Source organism: Hylobates moloch, unplaced genomic scaffold (genome assembly GCF_009828535.3).
Source record: "Hylobates moloch isolate HMO894 unplaced genomic scaffold, HMol_V3 SCAFFOLD_4, whole genome shotgun sequence".
NCBI lineage: Eukaryota > Metazoa > Chordata > Mammalia > Primates > Hylobatidae > Hylobates > Hylobates moloch.
The window spans coordinates 135,113,512-135,140,819 of NW_026652279.1; the positions used below are offsets into that span (position 1 = coordinate 135,113,512).

At 37.2% G+C, this 27,308-nt stretch overlaps 1 protein-coding gene across 5 annotated transcripts in view; it reads right to left on the bottom strand.

The window, feature by feature from the left end:
- The window catches only part of KLF12 (KLF transcription factor 12), a 632,776-nt gene that overhangs the window by 291,973 nt on the left and 313,495 nt on the right, over positions 1–27,308 (bottom strand). For all 5 annotated transcript variants that reach the window (XM_032151017.2, XM_032151016.2, XM_032151015.2 and 2 more), the window contains one exon: positions 20,071–20,134. In XM_032151017.2, the coding sequence (XP_032006908.1) occupies positions 20,071–20,103 (33 nt within the window). In that variant the 5' untranslated portion in view covers positions 20,104–20,134. The remainder of the gene's footprint in view (positions 1–20,070; positions 20,135–27,308) is intronic.

A 27,308-nucleotide genomic window follows, 5' to 3' on the forward strand; every position in this document is an offset into this window, starting at 1 on the left:
ATCACTGTACGTTCCTATTTTTAAAAACTTAATTATTCCATTAGTAAAAGATGTACATTCATCTAAAAATCTAACTAAATATTGAGTATGTAATTCAAAAGTAACTTTTTTTGTTGTGTTTCTGCTTTTTTCAGCTCTTTTCTGCCTATAAGGCCAATCTCTGCTCAGCTCCAGAACACTCGTTCTACTGTATAGAATGAGGTATTGTCCAATTCTATAATTACAAATAAAATCCAGTTATATCTTTAAACTATATTTGTTGTAATTTTGTTTTGTTACAGGCTTAAAAGATCTCATTTTCCAAACCTGATTTTCTTGGTATCATTTCTAACTTCCTTCTTATGTTCAACCTCACATACACTCAATAATGAAATCTTCATTTTATCTACCTCCTAAACATGCTCCAAATCTACTCATTTTTTTCCATGTCTACAGCCAAGCTTAGGCACAGCTAAAGACACCATCACCATCAGCCCCTTAATTCTGTTGTCCTACTTTATTTCTCAATCCAGTGCTTTTTATATGCACTCAGAGTTCCTTAAAATGCAAATCTCATCATCTCCATTTCTTTCCGAAAGCTCCTCACAAACACACCTTCTTAGGTTATAAGTGTCATTATACTTTGGGCTCCTCCTCCCTTCAACAGGTATATTTCTCTGAGCACTCTACTCTCAAATCCAATCAGTCTTTCCTCAGTTCCTTAACTGTGCTGTACCTCCTCCTGGCCTATGTTCTTTCTCCACCACTTCTAACCCTCCTTTGGTTTACCTCTAATCATCTGTAGGTCTGGCTCTTTTAGCTTAAGTTTCCTTTGCACTGAAAAATCTTCACAATAGAACCCCAGCCCCAACCAAATTTAGGTTGGGAGATACCGCTATGTGCAGTCACAGAACCACATACTTCCAATCAAAGCTTTCCCACGCTGTATGGAGAAGTGCCTTTATGCCGGTCTGCATTTACTAGTAAACCCCATGCAGCACACATTACACCCACCATATTCATGGTTGGAAGCTCAGAAACTGGCATGTGCCTGGCACATAATGAGTCATTAAAAAAAAAAAAAATGTTGAGGAACTAATGAATGGGCCATGACAGAAAGTGTTTTTGTTTTTGGGTTTGTTTTTTTTTCCCCCCCACAGCTGGCCCATACATTATAAACCTTATTTTAATCCTCTCTAAAGCAACAAGTATGAAAGTTTTTCTTCACAGCAACTCTCAATACACTCTTGAAAAATAAATATGTGAAACAGGTACAAAAATGGATTTAGGAGCATGTCCCTCTGGAGCACCTCAAAGCTGACAAATGATCATTCCAAGGAACCGGTTGCTCAAGATAAAAATTGAAGCTTCATCATCCACACACTCTATCTTTCAGATCACCCTCAATAACAATCATCAGTGTCTCTCAATTCTACCTCAGAAACATGATGAACTTCCCTTTATCTCTATGTCAGGTGTTAACACTCCAGGCCAAGCCAACACCATCTCATGCTGCCCCACAATAGCCTCTCTACTCCAGTTGTTTGCAATTTTCTAATCCATTTTCTATATAGAAGCCCACGTCATCTTTGCAGAACTCTTGATCATGTAACTCTCCTGCTTATAAATTTTTAATGACTGCATTTAGAGTGAAGTGAAATAATATCCTCATCACGCTGAAAGAAACTAAGTAGCTGGAGTATGTATGTTAAAGTCAGACTAACAGGCATTTTAGGTAAAATGCATTACAAGGAAGATCACTAAGCAATGAGACAGAGTCAATTTTCTAGGAGTAATTTTAAAAATTCTAAATGAGTACACCTACTTAGCATAGTTCAAAATGTATGAAGTCAAAATTTTTAGAAACACAAGGAGAAAGTGATAGAACCATTATTAGAATCAGAGATTTCAAACAATTCTTTCATCCATGGGAGACTGGCCAAGCAAAAATCAGTAAGGTTATAGAAATTTTAAGAAAAGTAAGTGAAAGCTTTATCTATTAGGCAAATATACAAGGATGTATACAATAAGAAGACAACATACTTTTTTTTTTTTTTTTTTTGAGACAGGGTCTTACTCTGTCACCCAGATTGGAGTCCAGTGGCATGATCTCGACTCACTGCAACCTCCACTTCCCAGGCTCAAGCACCTCAGCCTCCTGAATAGCTGGGACTACAGGCATGAGCCACCAACACCCGGCTAGCTTTTGTATTTTTTTTGTAGAGATGGGGTTTCACCATGTTGACCAAGCTGGTCTCGAACTCCTGAGCTCAAAGTGATCTATCTGCCTCCCAGAGCTGGGATTACAGGGATGAGCCACCGTGCCCAGCTAGATAACATACATTCTTTTCAAACACATACAAAGCATTTACAAAAATTACCCTTGAACTACCCAATATAGCAAAGCCACAAAAAATTAGTATCAAACAGACTACACGCTATAAATATAACACAATGAAATTAGAACTGGTAATTTAGTATAGTGGTTTAACACAGAACTCTCAGAAAAAGTTATAATGAAATATATAAAATGAATAGGATTGAATGAAAATACTTCACAACTCGTGGGATTCTAGCAAGTTATTTTGTAATATTGACAAATTAATTCTAATGCTTATGTGGAGAGAGGCTAAAGACCTAGAATAGCTAATATAATATTGAAGAAGAACAATGTTGAAGAAATGACATTACCTGACTCCAAGAATTACTATAAAGCTACAATAATAATCAGGACAGTATGGTCTTGGCAAAAGAACAAACAAATAGATCAGTGGAACAGAACGGAGTTCAGAAATAGACCCACATAAATATAGTCAACTAATCTTTAACAAAGGTGCGAAGGCAATAAAATGGAGCAAAGATAGTCTTTCCAACAAATGGTGCTGGAACAACTTGACATCCATGTGCAAAAAACTAAATCTAGCCACAGAGCTTATACCCTTTTATACAAATTAACTCAAAACAGATCACAGACCTAAAAGTAAAAATGTACAACTCTAAAACCCTAGAAAACAACTTAAGAGAAAATCTAGATGATCCTCAGTTCAAAGATGATTTCTTTAGACACAAAACCAAAGACACAATCCATGAAAGACATAACTGATAAGCTGAACGTGATTAAAATGAAAAATGTTTGCTATGTGAAAGACACTGTCAAGATAATGAAAAGATAAGTAACAGACTGGGGAAAAATATTTGCAAAAGACATACCTGTAAAGACCGTCATCCAAAATATGCAAAGAACTCAAAGTTCAGAAAAAAAAAAGAGTGTAAAAAAAATGTCCCAAAGACCTTAACAGAGACCTCACTGAAAAAGATATAAAGATGGCAAATAGGCATATGAAAAAAATATTCCACATTATATGATATCAGGGAAATGCAAATTAAAGCAACAATGATACAACACTACACTCAGAATAACCAAAATCCAGAACACTGACAACTCCAAATCTTGGCGAGCATGTGGAGCAACAAGGACTCTCACTCGTTGCTGGTGGGAAAGCAAAATGAAACAGCCACTTTGGAAGACAGTTTGTTAGACTCCTACAAAAGTAAACTAACTCTTACCTTAGGATCCACCAATCATTTCTTTTTTTTTTTAACCTCCCAAGTCCAGGTTCCAGGCTTAAGGATCTAATAATCTTACTCTTTGGTATTTAGCCAAATGAGTTGAAAACTTGTATCTACACAAAAATATGCACACTGATGTTAATAGCAGTGTTATTTACAGTTGCCAAAAGTAGGGACTAACCAAGGTATCCTTCAGTAGGTGAACAAATAAACTGAGACATCCAGACCATGAAATATTCAGTACTAAAAAGAAATGTGTGCTATCAGTCATGAAAAGACATGAAGGAAACTTACATACATATTGCTAAGTGAAAGAAGTAAATCTGAAAAGGCTACACACTATTATAATTCCAACTATGTAATATCCTTGAAAAGTAAAACTATGAAGACAATAAAACAATCAGTGGTTGTCAAGAGTTGCGGAGACAGAGGGATGAACAGGAAGAGCACTGAGGATTTTCATGGCAGTGAAACTGCTTTGTATGAAACTATAACAGAGGATATGTACCATTGTACATTTGTTAAAACCTGCAGAATATACAACACTCAGAGGAAACACTAATATAAACTAGGAACTTTAGGTGATAATGATACCTCAAGGTAGGTTACTCAACTGTAATAAATGTATCATCCTGGTGGGGTATGTTGATACCGGGAGAGGCTACATGTGTGTCGGAGCAAAGGCTATTATGGGAAATTTCTACTTATTCTGCTCAACTTTGCTAAGAACCTAAAATTTCTTTTAAAAACCGTCTGTTTTTAAACACACACACACACACACACACACACACACGCACGCACACACGCACACACAAATCATGGAATACAGCTAATGCTGTCTGGAGAGAAATTTTTTTAATTAAAGATTAATTTTCTCAGCAACGAAATTTAGAAGACAAAGAATATGAGAATAAACTCAGAAATTTTAAGAAAAAGACAAAGCTAACAAAATAGAGAAGAAAGATACAATGGAAATAAACAAAAGGAAATGCTTTGGAAAGACTATGAAATTGTCAAATCCTTGGTAAGATTTATCAAATAAAATAATAATGTAAAAGCAATCAATCATTATGAAATAAACTAAATAAAGCATAAGGGGAGACAAAAGTACAGATATAACGAGGTTAAACATATAATAGACTACTGGGAACATTTTTGTTATGGGCTGAATTTTGTCCCTCCAGAAATTCGTATGTTGAAGTCCTAACCTGCAGAGCCTCAGAATATTGAGACTCTCTTTAGAAATAGGGACTTCAAAAGAGGTAATTATGATAAAATAAGGTCATATGGGTAGATCCTACTTCAATGGCTGGTGTTCTTATAAGAAGAGGAGATTAGGACACAAAGACACACAGAAAAAAAAGACCACATGAAGGCACAGGGTGAAAACAGCCATTTCCAAGCCAGAGAGGGGGCCTCAGAAAAAAAATCCACCCTGCTAAGACCTTATCTTGGACTTCTAGCCCTCAGAAATGTGAGAAAATAAATTTCTGTTGTTTAAGTCATGAAATCTGTGGTACGGTGTTATGCAGCCCTAGCAAACTAGTAAAATCTTGCCCTAATGCATTTGAAAGCTTACAATAAACCAAATAAAATTTACCAAATCTGACTCAAGAAGAAAATGAAAACCTGGTCTTATTACCATTAAAAATTGAATTTTAAGTTCAAATTTTACCCACAAAAAGCCACTCATCCCATATATTTTATAAATGGGTTCTACCAAATCCTTAAAGAGTAAGTAATTCTGTTTATGCACATTCTTCCAAAAGATAGAAAAAGATTCTAACTACCAAAACCTAGTCAGAATATTATTTTAAAAGTTACAGCCAATCTCACTTATGAAAACAGATGCAATATCCTACATAAAATATTACTAAACATATCCCAGTGGGATATAAAATTGTCATGATCAAGTTGAAAAGAAAAAGCATTAAACATATTTATAAATTCAACAAAACTAAATATTAAATCAAAATAAAAAGTAAAAAGAAAGTCTACCATCTCAGAGAAAATAATTTCTATACATTTAATCAATCCTGAATATCTACCCCATCTTCCCTACCAAAAAAGACCACCATTCATTAGAAAAATGGGCAAAGGACAAAAATAATTCCACAGAAGCTGAAGTCCAAATAATCAATAAACATATGAACCATTAATAACAAAATGCAATTAAAACTACAGTGAGACACTATTTAACGCACACCAGATTGACAAATCTTCAAATGTCAGCAGACACCCAGAGTTAGTATGGACATGGTAAAATGGGACTATTAAACAGTACTATTTAGGAACTGTTGCAGGCTGGCCACAGTGGCTCACACCTGTAATTCCAGCACTCTGAGAGGCCAAGAGAGGAGGATCACTTGAAGCCAAAAGCTCGAAACCAGCCTGGACAACGTGGCAAAACCTTGTCTCTATAAAAAATACAAAAGTTAGCTGGGTGTGGTGATGCCTCCCTGAAGTCCCAGCTACTTGGGATATGGAGGCAGGAGGATTGCTTGAGCCAGGGCATTTGAGGCTACAGTGAGCTGTGTTTGTGTCACTGCACTCCAGCCTGGGAGACAAAGACCCTGTCTCAGAAACAAACAAACAAACAAACAAACAAAAAAAACTGTTGCAACTACATGGGAAAACAATTGGACATTATCCAGGAGAGTTGAAAATTTCTCTACAATCCAGCAATTCTACTTCTGGGTATATATTCCAGAGAAAATCTTCTATATTTGTACCAGGACACATTTAAATGACTCTCCATAGCAGGATTAAGATAGCAAAAAGCTTAAAAGAATAGGAATGTCCATTGCTGAAAAATGGATAAATTATGGTGTAGTCATAAAATAGAATTCTATTCATTTGTGGAAATAAATAATCTTACCTATATGCATCAATGTGAATGAATATCAAAAACAACAATGTCAAGTAAAAAAAGCAGATCATAAAAAGATAAACAGTATGGTACTATTCGTATGTCTCAAAACAAACAAAAGTAAATGATACATAGTTTGAACATGTACTTATATATGATGAAAAGAAAGGAAATTATAATACAAAATTCAGGATAAATGGTTATGTGTGGGACTGCTGCCGTCTGAATGTGTCTCTCCAAAATTCACGTTGAATCCTAATCTCCACTGCAGAAGAGGCGGTACCTTTTAGGAGGTGATTTACAAAGCTGCCTTGTCCCTTCTGCCATGAGAAAATGCAGCAAGAGTAACCCCTGGCCAGACACTGAATCTGCTGGAGAGTTCATCTCGGACTTCCCAGCTTCCGAACTCTGAGCAATACATTTCTAGTATTTATAAATTACTCAGTCTAAGGTATTTTGTTACAGCAGCCCAGACAGGCTAAGAAAGGGACTAAAAGGGGTCTTGAAAAAAAATACTGGAAACTTTTTTTTTAAGTTAGGTTTCTCTGTTATCACGGCTTACAACTTACACAGTCAATACATATACATTCTTTTTTATCTTTCAAATACTTAATAACTTATCTCCCCTGTGCTTTGTCAACTAGAGTGATTAATTCTTTTAATTGGTTAAACAAGAACTTTCAAAGTCTGATTTTGAAAAACATTAACTTCATTGACTAGGATTTGCTTTATTAAGGTGATATGCTCATCACACAACAGAAGCAGTTATTTTATTTTTAAGGCATGAATAGAAACCTAATTTGCAATACAAAAAGCACAAGGAAAAGTGGTTAAGAAAATCCTCAGAACACTCAACAAACTAAAAGAAATGAAGGAGGAGGAGGAGGTTCCATTTTGGGGGTTTTCTTGGTCCCATATGCATTGAAAGGTAAATGTACACTTAGGCAAAGACAATTGTCAGAAAGGATATCTTCCATTATTGAAAGGTAAATTTACACTTAGGCAAAGACAATTGTCTGAAAGGATATCTTCCATTAAAAAATAAAAAAGAAATCTTATTGCTAGATGCCTCATTATAAAAGTGTTGGGTTATCACAAATGTGTAGATTTATAATCATAAATACACTTGGTATAGGAAAAGACACTCTTCATATTTGTTACTATATTTAACAATAGCCTAAGCAGTACATTCAGAGCATTTTTACCAAGATATCAGCCTAGCCATAGAGAGTAACTGCTTAGGAAAATCCCTCTCTTGCCATTTTTCTCATAGTTAACTCCTGTAAACCATACCCTTTCCCTCATCTACCACATACTGGAAAACTCTATCTTAATAAAAGAAATGTTCAATATTTCAGGTTTTATGTCACCCATTTTTCATTTATTTCAGGATTTCATTTTTCTTTCTTCTGTCACATATAATCATAATCTTTAACACTTTTTTTCCAAAAAAAAGAAAATAAGTAAAATTCATTCTCATTTTTCTCTCATTCTCCTTCTTTGCTCTTACTCACATTTCATTCATCCTCTTGTTCAAATATTCATTGAAAAGATCTCTATAAGGCAGCTTAATACTTACCCAGTATGAGGCTCGTATCTTCCCCCTGTCTACCATCACTCCCCTCACCAAGGAATCCCTTTATCTTTGTTCCTGGAAGTTCAAGTGTACAGGGTTTCCTAGTCCTGTACTATGGCTCAACCAGAATGCCAGGCAACCAACCCTGGCACAGTCTAAGACTTAACATGCAATTAAAAAGCCACTTGCTTTCCAGCCCTGCTGTACAGAAGCTGCCCTATGCCACCACCTTTCTTGGTGCCAGCATGATTCAACTTAGTGATGGCGGCATGGACCTTTCACTACCCATCCCATTCTTCTCTCCAGTATCAGTGTCTTCTGGTTCATGAACCTCTGTCTGAATTACCACATTCCTGCTTATCAGGCGTTCTCCAGCACCGTGTCCTCCCAGTTACTGCCTGCCAACCTTGTCTCTAACTTACTCCAGCCTTTATATTATTCATTCATATTCTGAATATAAACGATTGCTATCATTCTTGCTCATAACTTTGCTCTAAACTTTACTATGTGGACAAGTCCCTGATGTCCCGATTATTCACATATTTCCATCATGTACAAAATCAGAATCCTCCTTTTCCTCATGTTATGTTTTCTCTTTCCTAAACTCTCAATCACAAATCCCTGAGGTCACAAAGCCCTGGCCCCAGCCTGACTGGCATTATAGACAGGCAGTCAAGATCCAAAATCCAGGGAGCAGAGTGGTCTCAACACAACACACAGCAGTGACTGAGTCAAGTACCATATGAAAAAGCAAGAAGAGGCCACAAATAATCTTGCAGATTCTCAGAGTTGTGCAGAATTCATAAGCAGTGAATCCAGGCAGGTGGTATTCTAGAGCAGATGAGCCTTCCTCATGTGGAGACGTCCATTCATGTGACAGCACGGTCCTCTCCACTACAAGCGTGGGTCCCAGGAGCAGTGCTTCAGACAGAAATGGGAAAATGAAGGAAAAAACAGGAAACAACAGAGGTCTATAATGTAAGATCCTTGGGTGGGGAGGACAGCAAGTGAGTAGAGCTGCAAGTGAAATGGCAGAGAAGAGGCAAGGAGAGACTTGTTGGTGGATTTGAACTATCTCAACTACATGTCTACATTTTCAGAACTGTCTTCCCTGCAGTGTGCCATCATTCTTGCTTTATAAGAGCCATTCTGGCGGGACTCGGGGCAGAAGTGAAGCACCTGCCGCATGCATTTCACACTCGGAAGGTGCAGCTCACACACACTGTCGCCTATGTGCCTGCTCTTCTCACTGGCACAGGGAAGCGGTTGGTCCAAGGGATTGCCTTCATCTGCTTATTTTATTCATAGGCCATGATGTGTCTTGCTCAGGGAAGGGTGCCAGCTTCTCCCACAGTTCCCCGGCCTCTCTGAAGTTAGAGGCTTATGATCAGTGAGGGTTTATGTGGACTGGCGTGTGCCCTCACACATCCAGTGTGGCCTTCCTCTCCTGCGCTCCACTCTCATCCTTCTTTCCCGACTGCTAGCCCTGGTGACTTCAGCTCTGGCACCAAATATATAGAAGCAACAGCCATACATAATGTGCTTAACTAGTTCCTACCATCATAGAAGGTCAAGTCCTTTTAAGTCCCACATTCAGCACCTTTCCCCTCATTCTGTTTCTCTTTTCACACCCCAACTGATACAGAATTTGGCACCAGAACTAGTTCCAGAAAAACAAAACGTTACGGATCCCTCCAGTTTGAAGATGAACTGTAGCTGATGCTGTTTTCCAGAAATGTTCACTACAGTATCTCCAGTCACATGTGCTCTTCCAGAATGTTTCCACTCTCCCATCAAGGGGTGGGGGATATGCCCCCTCCTTTTGAATTAATGAGCCTGTCTTTATAATCACCTAGATGAACAGAATATGGGGGAAATCACATGGCATCACTTCCAAGGGGGACGCGGCTTTTGCCTAGTGTTCTCCCCACCCACCTTCCCCAGTGCGCAGCTTTACTGTTAAGGAAGCCTCGGCCACATGAAGGCGTTGCAGCCAACAGACTGGCTGAGAGCCAGCACTGACTGGAAAACATGTCAACGAGAGTCTTCATGATTCGAGTCATCAGCCTTTGAACCTCAGCAGCCACTGAGTAGAGCAAGGAGAAGCTGACTCCACCAAGTCCTACCCAAGTAGCCACTTCAAGAGCAAAATACATACTGCTTTTGCTTTAAGCCACTAACCTGGGATGCTCTGTTTTGCAGCAATGGATGATGAAATCGTGGTTGTCACAAGGTGCCTAGATTCCAACTCTCAGTTAAAAAGGACACTCAACTCTCAGTTAAAAAGGAACACCTACCCTTCAATTTGAGTGCACATGATTGAGAACAGGGAAAGGGATTGATTACTCATGGCAGAAGGGTGCAAGGCCGACAACCAGTGATTATCACGGTGTGCAACATTAGAAGGAGGCTTTAAACCAGGCTCAGGGTCCCAAACCCCAGACTCTCTGTGTAACTACCATCCCCTTGTTACTTACAATCCTAGCTCTAACGACTCTCCACGTGTTTGCTCTCAATCTTCTAGCTTCTCATTGTCAAGGGGCCTTTCATTTTCCCCTAGATGCCAGCTATTAGCACTCTAAATTAAAGGAGTCATCCCTGAGATGTGAAGCTATTAAAACTGCAAAAGGCCCCTCTCACAGATTTTGCTCCCCTTAGACTCTCTGCTGTGTGAAGACGGATGAAAAGAAAAAGCTATACAGAACTTTTCCTCACTTTGATAACAAAAACAATCAAAAAAATTCCCCCAGAAAAAGTTCTTTGAAATCTAAAGGATCTCACTACCCTGAAGGAGGCAACAGCCCTAGCCTATGTGTTAATTTCAATAGACAGCTGCTGGCTAGGTATTAACTAAACTTTAAATACAGCTCCGGAGCCACGGCTGCAAGAGATACAGGATGTCTTAGCAAGTGTATGGGCTGTAAGTAAGTGCATGCTATCACCTCAAGAGCTTTTAATGAGATAGCCAATCAGGTTTCCTGAAACTAGATTTTAGTTTTATCAGATATGCTACAAATAACAACATACAAAAATAAAGGAAAATTTTTTAGGCCAAAAGGTCTGATGAATTCTAAAAGTAGTTCATCTAGCTTTGAAGGCACATAAAACCATAGTATCACCATGTGAAACTGTGGTAAACAATCTACTGTTTGCAAAAAATTAGATATTTATTAGATTTTTTATAATGGGAAATTTTAATATTATCACTTGCTTCATTTAGCTGCAAAAATGATTTGAATGGACTTTTTTCTTCCAATCACAAGAAGGAAGAAAATTATATTTTGATTGACATAAACCATAATTTGTTTGAGTATTAATGGAATTAGTAAAGAGAATTCTTTCAAAATTCCCAACTACATGTTTATGACAAAGATAACATGTACCTGCAATTACAGTCACTTATGTTTTCAAAAACCTGTGGTTGGCAGAGTAACAGCCCCCTAAAGATGTCCATGTCCTAATCCCTGAAATCTGTTAGGTTACATGGCAAAGGGGAATGAAAGTCACAGATGGAATTAAAGTTGCTAATCACCTGACCTTAAAATAAGGAGATCATCCTGGATTATCTACGATAGGCCAAAGTAATCACAATAGTCCTTAAATGTGAAAGAGGGAGGTAGAAGGGGAGAACCAGGGAGATGGCAGTACCAGAAGAACTCGGCCCAAAGCTGCTGGAGTTGAATGGACCAAGGAACCTGAGTAGGCTCTAGAGGCCGGTAAGGAAATAGAATCAGTCCTAGGACCTCCAGAAGGGAACATAATCCTCCCAATACTTTGAGTTTAGCCCACTGAGACCACTGAACTTCTGACCACCAGAACTGTAACATAAATTTGTGGTTTTTTTTCAAAACCACTAAGTTTGTAGTAATTTGTTACAGTGGCCATAGAAAACAAATTAAAAGCCTTTAATAAAAATAAATTCACTTTCATATTAAGTGTCTTGCTCTAAAAGCACAAATAGTTGAAGCAGCATGCTAAATATGAATAATCAATTGATTCTTAAATTGGAATTTTGAGAAACTTACACTCCATTAGACTATAAGATATACTGAAAAACTGATTAAGTGTAAGACAGAAAGAATCACACTTCTTGAGTCAATAATTATTAATATTATTAAATGAAATTCTTTAGAAAAAGTAAGAAATTCTCACCTAACATCAGCTTGAGAGAAGGGAAGAAGCTGCCTTATTAAAATAATATACAAATGTTGATACATAAAACTATAGATATTATACTTCAATAAATGATTTTAATAATCAATTACTATGCTGCTTTAACACTATAATGTTCTCATTACGTAAAAACATTTTAACTAAAATGATATTTGAAAGATACTCGTATCATTTTTATGATCACTCTTGAAAATTTCTGGTAAAATATAATCATTACTTTGGTAAGGTACTCTAAATAGCTTAGCTGAAGAACCACTATAATCAAGTGGCCAGAGAATGAAAATGTATAAACAGGGAAGACAAAAAGAAGAAGGGAGAGAGGGAGTGGAAGTGGCAGAGGGTAGAGGGGAGAGGGAGAGGCAGAGAGAAAGTGGGGGGAGAGGACGTGAGGGGAAGAGAGGAAATTGGAGAGGGGAGAGAAGTGGGAGAGGAGAGAGAAAGTAGGGGGGTAGAGGAAGTGGGAGGAAAGAGGAAGTGGGGGAAGAGGAAAGAGGAACTGCAGGGAGAGGGAGGGTAGAGAGGGAAAGAGTGAGAGTGAGAGAAGGAAGGAGAGGAAGGGAGAAAAAGATAAATGAGCCTCAACAGATTCTGGCTGAAATGTAAATCTTTGACTTGTGTTTGTTATTTCAAATACTGTCTAAATAAAGATGTCAATTTCCAGAGTCTCCCCTCTGCTTCCATGGCACAGCAGTGCCCCTTAGGAGAAGGGCTCCTGTCTTCCTTCATTCTGCCACTTCCAGTAGACCCCCTGGAATCATTGATTGTCACACATTTATCTTTAACTCTAAGAGGAAATTTTTCAGGGCACTTTTGTGCCCAAAGAAAAAATATACACTTTTGCATTTGCTAAGAATTTTTTCTAAACTAACTTTTCTTGGTTGCTCCCATTTCTACCAGTCAGTGTCATACTGGCAACTCAAGGTCTAGCTCAAATGTCACTTTAAATGTGAAGCCTTCCAGAACCCAGATCCCAATTCCCTGGCTCTAATAAATATATTATGGCACCAATCACATACAACTGTAGAAACTTATCTCCCCATCTCTGAGATAATGAAGTCTTCAAGGCAGAGTCTAAATATAATTTGTCTTTCTAGCCCAGTGTCTAACAAATAATAAATGCTAAATATATGTTTGAATTGTAGTGTTTGCAACACTACAGGACAGAAGTTGCCAACATTCTGTAAGTGAACCAATAACATATGCCCCAACTACCACAGCATATCCAATGTTACTTCCTCCAAGAGAATTGGTGATGATTCTGTTCTTTATCAACACAGAGTAGAACAATTTGGAAGTCCCCAGTCAGGCCCCAACACCAGAAGCTGCCATATAAGAAGAACACCTGGTACCCATCCCAGCATGCTCTTCAGTCAAAGGAAATAAAATATACAAATTCTGGTCTAAGTAGCCAATTTTCCTAAAGCTAAACTGACTATACTCTAAACATGACTAACACAGCTTAAAATGATAAAAACAGCTATCTTAATGAGCACTAGCAACTACCAAGCAATATGCAAATGCTTTAGAATTTTTTTCTCATTTAACCTTCACAATAATTTTATGAAGTAGGAACTATTACTGTTATTGCCATATCACAGACATGGCAACTGAAATATACAAGCAAAGCTGAACACTGGCAGAACCAGGATGGAAACCAGGCAATCGAGTACAAAGTCATTTTTTTTAAACACCATGCCCCTTAAATCCATTTAAAAGGCTAGTTATTCAAAATGGCAATGTAAAGGCATTTTTACAGCCTTCTTTTAAAACCCACTGAAAATGGGTAAAGCAAATTAAAAAAATAAAAAATAAACCCTCCACCTTTAGTGAAAGTTAAAAGTCACAAACTCAAAATCCCAATCAAAGCACATCTGTCAAATACTGTGAAATGTGAGAGGCAACTGGGAGCTGATAAACAGCTCCTCAAACCCCAAACAAAACACAGAATTTCCTAAAAGTAAAAATCACAGTTACACAAGACCTATTCAATGACCCTTTGATTAGAATAGACATCAGACATAAGTGAATACAGATCAATTTCTCAGAAAGCAGAGAGAGTGTTGTTAAAACAACAAACACACAGGCACTGCCTTTTGTGGAGCCTAGCTCCCTCATGAAGGGGTTCTACCTGATGTGGCAGAAGGAAGGAAGACAGGAGCCCTTCATTTAAGGGGCACTGCTGTCCAATGGAAGCGGAGCAGACTCTGGAAATGACACCCTTATTTACACAGTATTTGAAATAACAATATCAAGTCAAAGATTCGCACTCATTAGCTCATACCCAAATCACCAGTGCTCCTGCTCATACTGTGCTCTGGCAAACACTAGCCCATATAAAGATAGGCGATACTCAGGGAGAGGCCATGAGAACTGCAGGTAAAAGCAGCAAATACCGAAAGCCAGAGAGAAATTAAGCCAAGAGGCCAATGAAGAACAATCACAGGAGAAATAACCCAAGCAAACAGATGAAGAATTTAGACAAATATCTCTGCATAGACTCCAAAAAATTAAAATAATTACAGATAAAAGTTTCTTTAAAAAAAAATTTCGGCCGGGCGCGGTGGCTCACGCTTGTAATCCCAGCACTTTGGGAGGCCGAGGCGGGTGGATCACAAGGTCAGGAGATCGAGACCACGGTGAAACCCCGTCTCTACTAAAAAAATACAAAAAATTAGCCGGGCGTGGTGGCGGGCGCCTGTAGTCCCAGCTACTCGGAGAGGCTGAGGCAGGAGAATGGCGTGAACCCGGGAGGCGGAGCTTGCAGTGAGCCGAGATTGCGCCACTGCACTCCAGCCTGGGAGAAAGAGCAAGACTTCGTCTCAAAAAAAAAAAAAAAAAAAAATTTCAAGGCAGAGGTACAAGTGTAAGTTCGGGAAGTACAAGGGTTCACGTGATACAATAGCAGGTAACTAAAAGAAACGAAAATAAGTCGACATAGCTATGAAATATAGCCACCTTGGAAACAAAAAAGTAAATAATTGAACTGAAAATATAGTTTTTTAAAAAGTTCAACTTGAAAGCACACTGAGTGAAATTAAAAAGTTAAAGATGAAGGCCACAGATATGGAAAATCAAGGAGAAACATCACACATATTATCAGGGTTACTAAAGAGAAGAACAAAATAGTGTACTTTTAAATATAATTTTAAAACCTCCTGTCATAAAAACAGTCTCTACTTCTCAGAGATCAAGAGCAAGATCCAAGAAAAAATGAAACAGAATGACAAAAAGTAAAACAATCGATGAAGTTCCTTAACTTTCAGGTTTAAAATAGTTCATTAGCATCCTGGACAAAAAAAACAAAACAAGAACAAGTGAAAAGATCAGTTTGCTTCAAACTTCACAGTGACACCAAACGCCAGATGACAGGGAAGCCATGTCTCTCCATATTTCTGAGGGAAGTAATAATACTACATAGCTTTGATAATTACAATTAAGAATCATAAAATAAATGTGAATAACCTTAATTTTAAAAGAATAGTAAAACAAAAAGAGGAAAAAGGGAGTCAGGAAGAAACTTTGTTAATTTTCCCATCTTTCTAACAAAAAGTCAAAAGATTCTGTTTAAAGTTAAATTCAGTCATTTCAAAAAACCGAATTCAAAGTTTGGGTTTTTTTAAATTAACTGTTAAGTAATAGTATCATTTTGGTAAAAGGATATTAATATGAAATTAATCAATTAGGCTTAAATTCAATTCTTATTTTTTTCATTCCATTGGAAGAAAACTAAAACAAATTCTTTGTAAGAGATGCAAGGTATAAATATTATCTTATTTTTAAAAAACCGTTTCTAATTATTTGTATGTATGTACACAGAGAAGCTATAAATAATGTCACCGAATATGAACAGAAGGTATGAGGCACGGAGATGGTGGGGCTTTGCATGCTTTAATGGTTTTAAAATGAGCAACGCATCATCTTTTCAAATAATGAAGCTATTTCTCTCCTTCAATAATTCCATAATCTTTCCCAAATCTCTGTATATCATTTTGATCCCATTTCCCAGATAAATAAGATACCCAAAACTGAAGTGACTTGACAGTAAAAGGAGTGACCCAATTCAAGACGATATTTTAATAAATACTATGATACGCATACTAGTTGGTATCAAGTCTATTGATGTGGCTCAATTAAAAAAAAAAAAACTTTTAGTACGATTATATATGCCTGGAAATAGGATGAATGCAACACGAACTAAGAAATTCCAAGGCGTGCTCAATATAACACTAATGTAGCCAACCAAGTCTTACGGATAGTAGCCATGAACCAAGCGCATGTTAGAATTAATGACCTTTGAGGGCACTTTGATTTCTGAAAATGTCTGACTTTGTGATGTGAAATCATACAATGTCATGAATCTCTCTTACACTAAAAAACAAATAATATCAATACCATGAACACTTTTAGAACTTGACAGCTCTAAATCTTTTTCACAAGTATGTCCTTTTTTCACACCCATAGCAACTCTTGAAATAGGCAGGACAGGTGTTATTAGTTCCTCTTTGCAGATGAGAAAGTTAAAATTCACAAAGGAGAGGGCACTGGGGTTCCAGATCAGACAGACAGATAATTGCAGAGCTAAGGCCTGCCTCTTTTTGATTCCACTTTTATTGTCCAGGCAACTACCCTCCATACACTTACAGCAGCCAATGCTAACAATCCATTTCATTTACATTAATTGCAGCTTTTGGAGCAGCTATCACTACTTAGTTCAAAACGAAAGAAAAGCTGGATTGCTGCTATTACAATCCCTCTATCCTGTGCGAAGAAAGAGCCTTGGAACTTGGAAAAGAAATTTAAAGCAACCACAAGCTACACAGACATCACTATGAAATAAACCCTTTTTGTGTGGCATGAAATCGCTCACAGAAAGGCTTGCCTTGTTCTCTTGATTTCCAGATGCATAAAGTAAAAGTCACCCCACTGCTAATGCTAGGTGGTTAGGCCGCTGTTCATCAGAGGTAGTGGCAAAGCAAGTTTTAACGTGAACTCTGATAAGCTGGACTAATGTATATGTGGGGTGGGTATGTTCTGAACACCTGCTCTAAGCCAGCTGCTGAGAAGCACTGGGTAAACATATTGAAATGGCTGGAGGGAAGAAAAATGAAGCAAAGCAAGGAGCCAGGTCCACAACAAGCCACCATATTCACAGAGAGGACAACTGCTGAAATACGCTGAAGCATGTATCCACTAGATTTTATGCTGGTATTTGTGAGCAGGAAATAATGGACAACGGGAATCTTTTTAGAATTTATTTGTCATTTTCTAAAGGCAGATGGTAAAGGGACAAATCCAAGTGCAATGAAGCTGAGTAAAGGAAGTAACTTAAAAATGAAGTAAAGAAAAACTTAATGCAAAAGTTGTGTTTGTTTTTTGTTTGTTTTTGTTTTTAAGGAAAGGGCAGATGAAGACTGCTCCTGAAAGTAAAACTCTCAGTATGGACACAACAGAAATTTTATAAATCCCAAGTAGGCTATTTAAATTTTAGAACCTAAGCAGAAAGGCACAGCATGATATTCTGTGGCTCTTGGCAGGATTTTGTCACCACTGGCAAACTGGAAACGTACAAAACAGTTGTAAAAGCCATATTCAAATCCCTTTTCAATTATGTATACTATGGCAATGCAGCTTCCACTGCTGACATTTTAAAAACTTCATCTTAATATTGACCTTGTCAATGTATTTGAAATGTAAAAAAAAGATAAATTTTCAAACTCTGCAATTTTCTTCCTGAATCAGACTTTGTTAAAACTAACAGCATCTGATTCAAGTAGACTTAAAAACAAGCATCAACGTATTCTCTGTTCAAAGGCATCTGCAATGGATAAAATGTATGAAAAATCATTTTTTAAACACGCAGCAGTGAGGCTGGGCACAGTGGCTCATGCCTGTAATCCCAACACATTGGGAGGCCAAGGTGGGAGGATCACTTGAGGTCAGATGTTCAAGACCAGCCTGGCCAACATGGTGAAACCCCATCTCTACTAAAAATACAAAAAATTAGCTAGGCATCATGGCATGCACCTGTAATCCCAGCTACTTGGGAAGCTGAGGCAGGAGAATTGTTTGAACCCAGAAGGCAGAGGTTGCAGTAAGCCAAGATCACGCCACTGCATTCTAACCTGGGTGACAGAGCGAGACTTCATCTCAATGGGACAAACACATTAAATTAAATACTCACTGCTCCTTTCTCCTTAAAGACTTTTGAATTCATGAATTATGAGCTATAAGGCACAATTGTTCAGAATGAATCACATATATTACAGTCAATCATAATATTTTCAGGGTTTATCCTCAGGGTAACTAGTAACACAATGACTCTTTTTGCCATCATCTTCATTTGTCATAATAAAAATTAGTTACAGAATAATGACACTGCCAAAATTTATAAACTTACAAAGCTAACACTGATCTTTTCAAATATAAAAATTTAATGACAACTGAACAAAAATATAAAGAAATACTATCTAACATCATTTCTAACGGAAAGGGATAAATACATTTTGCATGATAGGTAGAGAACATTTCCATGTTTATATAGAGAAGAGAAAAGTAAATTTACTACCTTCGCCACTCTAGTCTTAAGGAATACATAAAATTTTTAACTTTACTGTATAAATGGAATTATCAATGGTATGCTGGAACTAGCTTATCCCTGGCTCGTGAGAGCCAATTGTTGAATTTTAAGGAATCTTGCAAGCCAGGTGGTAAAGCCTTGAAACCATCCATAATGGGAATAATTACACCACAGGAATTGATAAACACTACAATCAGGCCTCTCCTCTCCCCACCTTCTCCCAGAGAACCACTTTACTAACACACCACTGATCCACATGCAAATAAGTCCACAGTACAGTTAATCCCCACAAAGTGAATGCACCCACACAGGCAACACTGAGGTCATGAAAAAGAATATCACTGATACCTGCAGAAGTCTCCCTTGAACCATATCTGAATCAATATCCCTCCACAGATCTAAACACTTTACAAATACTAGAAAGGAGCAATTTTAGCAATGAGGATGGAAGAAGGCAATTTAAGTGAAAGATACAACCTTGAAAATCACTTGTAAGTGGCTGTGAAGGTAGGCTGGCAGAAAAAGACATGGCAAGTTGTGCATTGATTTGGAAGCAGCAAGAGTAATATGGGAAGGAAAATATGAAATTGTATTGCTGAGCAGCTACATGAGGAATTATGAGGCACATGCTTCTGTATGAGACCTGTTCAGTGTAAAACCCTACTTATGAAATAGAGATGGTTTAACATATTGTAATTCTCTTAGTGTCACCTATGATTTTTACATTTTAACCAGTAGGAACTATAAGAAAATCTCAACTACCACAAATAAGGTAATACCCATCATTTGAGGACTGTTGAAATTCACAGCGCCCCCCCCCCCCCCACACTTTAATTCATACTGTATTTGTAAGAAACCAAATATTAAAGTTTTCCATGATGATCCTACTTCTAGGAGAAAAGCAGAGACTTCAGGGTCATAGGACTGCGTTTGACAGCAATCATGCACCATATGGCACTGGTATTAGAATTATGTTTGTAGAAAATTGATGTATATTAAACAAAATCTGGCTTCTTTTTTTGTACCAGTGATCAGTTGCATCAAGCAGTTTTCCATTTTTTAATATTCGTCTGAAAGTTGATTCTTAAAATACCAGCTTAAGTTCTGGAAAAGAATTACAGCTAGACTTGCAGGAAAAAAATGAGGAGTTGCTTCCATATAAGGGCTAAAAAGAAAAATTACATTTTACACATAGATATGCACATGTAAGTACTGACCTCTGTCTCGTATTCACACAAGAAAGTACTCTAATGAGAATAAACTACACAAAAGTAATGCTCAAAGTAGCAATATTTTCAATGCAATTTTAACATCTGACTAACCAACCTTTATTGTTTTTCTCTTCATATGGATATTCATTCATCCATTTGTTCTTAGAGTCACATTGATCCTGCAAGAAAAACACAAAGACAAATGATGAGAGAAAGTTCTATAACTTGATGTTATTGCTCCTTTGGGGAAAAAAATACATCTTAAATCTACAGTTCCTTAAGCTCGTGATCATAGAGCTGAGGAATATCTTTTCTTCAGCTATGTGTTGTTGGCTTGCTCTTCAGCAGCCATCAAAGGGCAAAATGCAATAGAGGAAAAAACACCAGCTATGACACTAAGACAAGATCCTGGGCACTATAATTAAGACCTAGACAAAAATGAGGGAGGAAGGGAGGAGGAGAATAAAAAGCAAGGGATGCAACAGAGAGAGACAGCTGAGGAGAAAACGGCAAAAAAAAAAAAAAAAAAAAAAAAAAGTTTGTAAGTAAATTTCCTGTAAAAAAGAGAAGCCCCAAATACTCAAACTGGAACCCTTGGCTTCATTATTCTTAGCAATTGAGAGAATTTAAAGTAATGTCGTTTCATTGGGGAAATGATAATTTCTTTACAGTTGACACAAATGTGCAGAATAATGAACACAAATAAATTTGGTGGCTCCATGTCAGCCAATACCCAGGTAACTTTTAAAAAAAGATCTAAATTAATGTATGTCCCTTCTTTTAAAAATCAAATATATATTAAATATTCATATGGTTTCTAAAAGGTCCAAAATCTCCAGGACCATTAGGATCTCACCAAATCATTAAATATTATTGGGTTGGGGAGTTCTGATTCTAATAGACCATTTGCCCTATTTGGATATATCTTACAAGTCTTCCTATGTATTCTCTCTCAGCATTATGTTACTTGCTTCAGAATTTCCATTTCATGAGGCAAATTTTCTTTGGCATTCAGTTGAGCCAGCTTATTAGGCACAGTTGACTTTATTTTTCGTTTGGAATTACACTCAAGAGGGGACACACCCTGGAGTTCTCAGCAGCGCCCATTCTGTGCCAATGTCTATGGGCTGTAGCACTGGGCCTGGTTTCCTGTGTATGTTTCCATACATTTGAAAAGAACTCACTCACTCATAAAGGCCTTAAATGAAATGCAGCAGAGTTCACAAGCTCCATGGGCTTGACCAGTGAAGGAAACTGGCCTTTAATTTTATTCCAGTTTTAAATATATATGTCTCTCTTGCTATAACAATGTCTCAAAACATGTCCCCTAATATGCACTACAGCTTTTACCAGACATGCTACTAAAAAGGGAATCCAGTATTTTAATATTATAGTGGCAGACTAAAAACATTCTCTTGAAATTCAGAGTATAATTCCTCTATTTAACATGATTAAACCATAACATGGTATCCTTTGAAATACTTAAAAAGTCACCTAAGACACAGTGTTCTCAAAGATGTTTTGTCCTTTCTAGTCTTCAAAATATATCTAATCCAATCAGTTCCAACTTCTTAGCAGAATGTTCAATCAAGGTACATCAAAACCTGGCTCATTATTTTTCACAGGGTAGTTCTGTAATTTTTTTCACTTAATGTGCCACCGGTATTTTCTCATATAAACTTAATAATGCTTAATCTAAAAATTCGTAATACTCCACTGAGGGAATATATCATTATTTACTTCTTAACTTTTGCCTTGTAATTTGTGACTTTTATTACGAATCACACATAAACACCCTTCCGTGTAAATCTGGTGTGCACCAGAGTCTCTGCTGGTCTGAATGATGCCTTTAAGCAAATGGAAAGGATGCCTCCTCTGGACAGACACAAAGAACCTCCAATCAGGAAGAGGGCAAGGCCTGCAAGCAGAGCCCACTGCAAACTACAACCATCACTCCCCCATGTAACCTCATCCTACACTACCGCACTTAGCTGTACCAATTTATATTGCCACTAGGAGAAGACATAAGGATGAAACTGATCAGAGGTAAATTTTGTAACCAAGGTAAAAGTTAGATAATGTCAAGGTTCTTACGAACCCCTGCCTTAGTCCCAAATCTTACGGCATGGCTTTTTGTGGTTTGTCATACCACCTACATTTGCAACCTTCTACAACTTAAATTTATATTTCTGTAAGTTTTAAAGCAGGGAAGGGCCTGATACAAAACTAGTTTTTGCTTTCCATCCAATTGAGGCTCCCAAGAGAGTGTTGAAGATTCATCTCTTGCCTTTCAGCCCCTCATACTTTAAGTAGCACAAACGAAGGTAAGAGATGAGGACACAGATTAGAGTTGAGAAGACCTGTCTGTCCCTAGTCTAACCTCTATCATCTTCTGGCTGTGTGAACTTAAGCAACTCATTCAACCTCTTTGATGCCCAGTTCTCTTCTCCAAGAAGCAAGGATAATAATAATAATAATAACAATAATAATAATACCTGCTTTATCTACCTTGCCTACTCTAATTGCAGTAATGTTTATACAGCAATCTGTAAAATGTTAAATGTCATACGTGTAAGAATTACCACTTTTTAATCAACAGCCTAGATATCGAATAGGAAATAAAAAAGATTTCTCTAAATGGAGGCCACATGATAGAACAGATGCATCTCTAATTTTATTCATGCTAAGGGGCCTTTAGTTTTTCCCCCCAAATCCCTATCAAAAGCAAGCCATGATATAAAATAGGAAAATGGCACATTTCCAATAACAGTTAATAGCGCATCAATTTCTGAATTAAATTTACTTAGCTCTGCCAAATAGGTTTCTGAAATTACCCAGTAAATCTTCCCAAAGCACAGAAGTTTTAAAGGCCAGTGGCCTCATCAAAATGCTCATGACGCATGGTTTTGGTCCTCATTTTCCTGGCTTCAAAAATGTTTCTCAATTGTCATTAGATGAAGAAATGCAAAGGATTGGTCACTTATTTCAACATGAAAAACATGAAAAATGGCAAGGCATAAAATATTACACGTTTGAAAGTATTTTAGGATTACTTTTAAACCAAAATATTGCTGCCTGGAACCATGGGTAAATACTTATGGTTTTAGAGGAGAGACTGGAGAAATTCCAGTTACACCTGTTTCTCTGCAAGCAATAGAGAATGATTTTTAAATTCTTTCCCTTCTCTTTTTCTGTCTTGAAATTTCCACATATGATCACTCGAGTTCCTTTATAACTCAAAGACAGTACACCCTGGACAACAGAAGTGACCTTGGCCATAATGAAAGTGAATGCTATCCACTTTAACAAACAAGCAGTTACTCTGTCATAATTACCTCAGAGTACAGGCATTATATTATACTACAGTACCAGATTGCTTGCTCTTCATCACATCTTAAATGATCTATTATGTTCTCAGTCTTTAAAGGTTAGTGTTTAATACATTTTAATTGTATTAAAATAGACCCATAAGTATACTTGTTGCTAGATCCTCTGAGAATCCCTTTATGTATCTTTAAATAGAGACAGAGAAACACACTAGACATCTAGACATCTAACTAGCCAGGGATTCCACTCTCTGCCCAAAGGTAATTTAGCTGCTCTGTTTTGAGTAAATTGAATGGTGGTGCTGATATAGTAATCTTATTTGGAACTCCGTCTTCCAGATTCAAGTTTACAAATCATTGCTTCATTAGTTATGATCTTGTGTTTTCCAGCACCGATTTTAAAAATCAACTAATACAGGTTTATATACATATTCAATTCAGTTACTGTAATTTTTAAAGCCAACTGGGGAAGTTGACAGGCAGGCTTTGTGCATGTCAGTCTGTAATGTTATGTAACAGGTCCAAGTTTGCCTTGCTCTGCACATCAAGGTTTCTACCACATAAGTTGCTTTTTTTTTACTTAAAGCTATTTCTGTTTCATCTGTCACAGTGAGTTATCTTGGGAACTAAAAATATTTGAAGGTTGATCTAAATATTTCTGGAGATAAATGCAAATCTAAGTGCTACGTTTTCATAGCTATTTTGACTAAAAATGAAAAGTAGCTAAAGACACAAAGAAGAATGCTTGTTGCTAGGTGACAGGTGACACCTACTGTATCTCTTCTGAACTTGTACAGCATGACACATCTTACTACCAAGAAGAGGCACCTGGATTTCCACTGGACACACATAATTCTCTACAGAGAAGCAAACTAGAGTTTTTTAATACAGGACACAGTTAGCAAATCGTGGCTATAGGAAAAGAGATGCCTCTCACAATAGGTGAGAATAGTACTTCACTTTCCATTTCAGGTACACATTTTCAAGTAAAGTCTACACATGAAATACATTTAACTTTCACAATTCATGATTAAGCATTAAAAAGTGATAACAGACATCACTTCAAATAGGGTAGGTGGAGTCCATAAAGAAAGCATTATTCTCCTATGAGTAATCCAATGCTCACTAAATTTAGTAACACAGGGCCATCATAGTAAAGATCTCAAAAGTTAAAAAAAGAAAGCACAAAAAGCTTCTAAGATTTCCTGGACATATTTTATAATTACACACCTACTTCCTAGCATATATCCCTTCCTTCAGACAAAAACCCAGGCACAGGCGGGGCACGGTGGCTCACGCCTGTAATCCTAGCACTTTGGGAGGCCCAGGTGGGTGGATCACGAGGTCAGGAGATCAAGACCATCCTGGCGAACACGGTGAAACCGTCTCTACTAAAAATACAAAAAAAAATTAGCCAGGCGTGGTGGCAGGCACCTGTAGTCCCAGCTATTCTGGAGGCTGAGGCAGGAGAATGGCGTGAACCTGGCAGGCGGAGCTTGCAGTGAGCCGAGATCACTCCACTGCACTCCAGCCTGGGCAACAGAGGGAGACTCCATCTCAAAACAACAAAAACAAAAACGAAAACCCCAGGCACAAAGTTCCACCCTCTCTCCTTTGACTCATCAGGCAATCCAGGTGACAATACGGAAGTTTCAGGAACTCCATCATATCCAGCATGTCAGGATCTCACATGAACGAATGGCATATTCCACTCCATGTGAGAAAGGCTGTGATGCCAGCATGGAAAAGATCTAGCTCTGAAAGCCAGAAAGAAGGAACATCAGCCTTAACACTTGGGAGTAATGTGACCTGGGGTAAGTTGTTTCCATTTTACATGCTCCTTTTGCTCCTTGTTAAACTAGTATCATAAGCCCTCCTCCCCACTTTTTTTTTTTTAAAGCTAAGAATATTAAAAAAGAGAATGTGTGTACCAGAATGTCTGGTGTATAATGGGTATTCAAGAAATGTCACTCCTATTTCTACCCCCTACATTTATAATCAAGTGCCCAAACTCCTTTTCCACTTCAGCTTTCCTGAAAACTAAGAAAAGCTATGTCTGACACCTGATACAAGGTTATACTTCCTCAATATCACCTTCAACCATACTTGCTTATACGAAGGTCCTGGGATCCACAGAAAATGGAATCTCCCCTCTAGGATCTCAGAGTATAGTGTTCATAATTCCTCCATTAAGAAAATTCAAAGATGCAATAGCCAATGGAAATAGGAGAAAGAGATTTCAGAGGTCAATAATAACCCATATTCAATTAAGATCCCCTTGGAATTCTGTTCGTTGCATAAGTCGACTTAAAATACTTCATTTATAAAACTGTCCCCCATTTCCAGTTTTATGTTTCCTTGAAATTATGCTTCCACCCAAGGATTCTTCACTACTTAAAATAGCAGATACTACTACAGAAAGTAAAATTTAATAATTAAGGTCCCACTTGGAGTAAGGTATGCCCCAAAACTTGAGCAGTCACTTAAGAACAAAGCTCACTGAATAAACAGCCCATTTTCAGAAGGAGAAGGTAAAGCAAAAGCACACTGACATGGAAATTACTCTTTTAATCTGTTTTCGGCTTCCGTTTCATTACACCCCATCCTTCTGTGCACCCAGAGAACAAATAAGTCTTTAAAAGAAAGTAACTATAGCAAATGAATTAAGCATTTCTTTTACATATATTGTACTCAATATAATGGTTTGAAAAGTAATTTATGCCATGCTCAGATTCAAATGTAATTGCCATTTTATCAGGACTGCATAGTCAAAAATCTGATTTGTACTGCAAAGGATTGACAAGATGATTAAATTTTGTCTTTGTATGTCTAATTTATGTGATTTAAATTGTAACAAAATATAAACATGTGCCATTTGGACGTGCACGTAAGTACCATAAGTACTACCACATGTAGTACTGCATTCTGCCAAAAGTAACTTGGCCACACACACATTTGCATTGCCAGATGAAGAACACTCACATCTTTCTCTTAATCCCATCTATCAGGAGGCATTTTTAACCATCATGCTGAAGATGTTAAAATCTTTGGGGTTTTGAGAGGCTGGTGGAAGAATAGGGTGCCCATTTACCCAGTAATCTCCAGCACTACTTGTAAAATGTAGCTGTGTGATGTATACATAGAATGCCAAATTAAAAATATTGAAAGCAACTGAAAATAAAATCAAACACATATTTGGTACCAATTACAAATGCATAGTTCACACGGCCTAAGAATTTCTCTACTACTTCACTTCAACGGGTGTTGTTGGAACACAGCTAGGTACAGGACATTATGGGGTAAATAGTTAAAAGTTTTAGATACTAGAGATCTATGACACAATCAAGAAAAAATAAGTTGCTTTGCTCAGTATGCAGTATACATATTTGGCTTTCCTATTAATTGTTGCCTGTATGCTTAGGCTGCCAATGCTAAGCAAGATAAATCCTATTCAAATGCATAGTAAACAGTTTGCTTAGTGAATAAATTTATTTTCTAGCCCATCACAACAATAGTTGATTAAAATATGTTGCTCTTATCCACACTTTTAAATTAATTCATGTGAAATAAAACAAATATTTATTAAATTGGGGGGAAAACATTCCATCAAACTGTGAAACTTGAGTAGAAAAACAAATGGTACATGCTTAATTATGGTTGACATTTAAATGAAATTTGCATTCTCAAAATACTTTGTGATAATTAGAAAATATTAGAAGACAAAGTATTTTAGGAAACTTTATGTTCAATCTCTTTGCACATCTGAGCCCAAGGAACTTTTAACAAAGGTAGATTTTATAATATAATTTGAAAGATCAATCAAAGGACTGAATAGATTTGTTTTACTGGCATGTTGACATAGTGATCCAAAAATGAGACACTTTATTTGATATTTTTAATGATTATCTTACAGGTTGCTGAGTGCCTTACTGAACAATAGCTCTGAATGGCTGAATTCATCAATCTAAGTTTGTGTATTTAGATATCATCTATGTATCTCAGAATCTGCTCCTCAACACACAGCTAG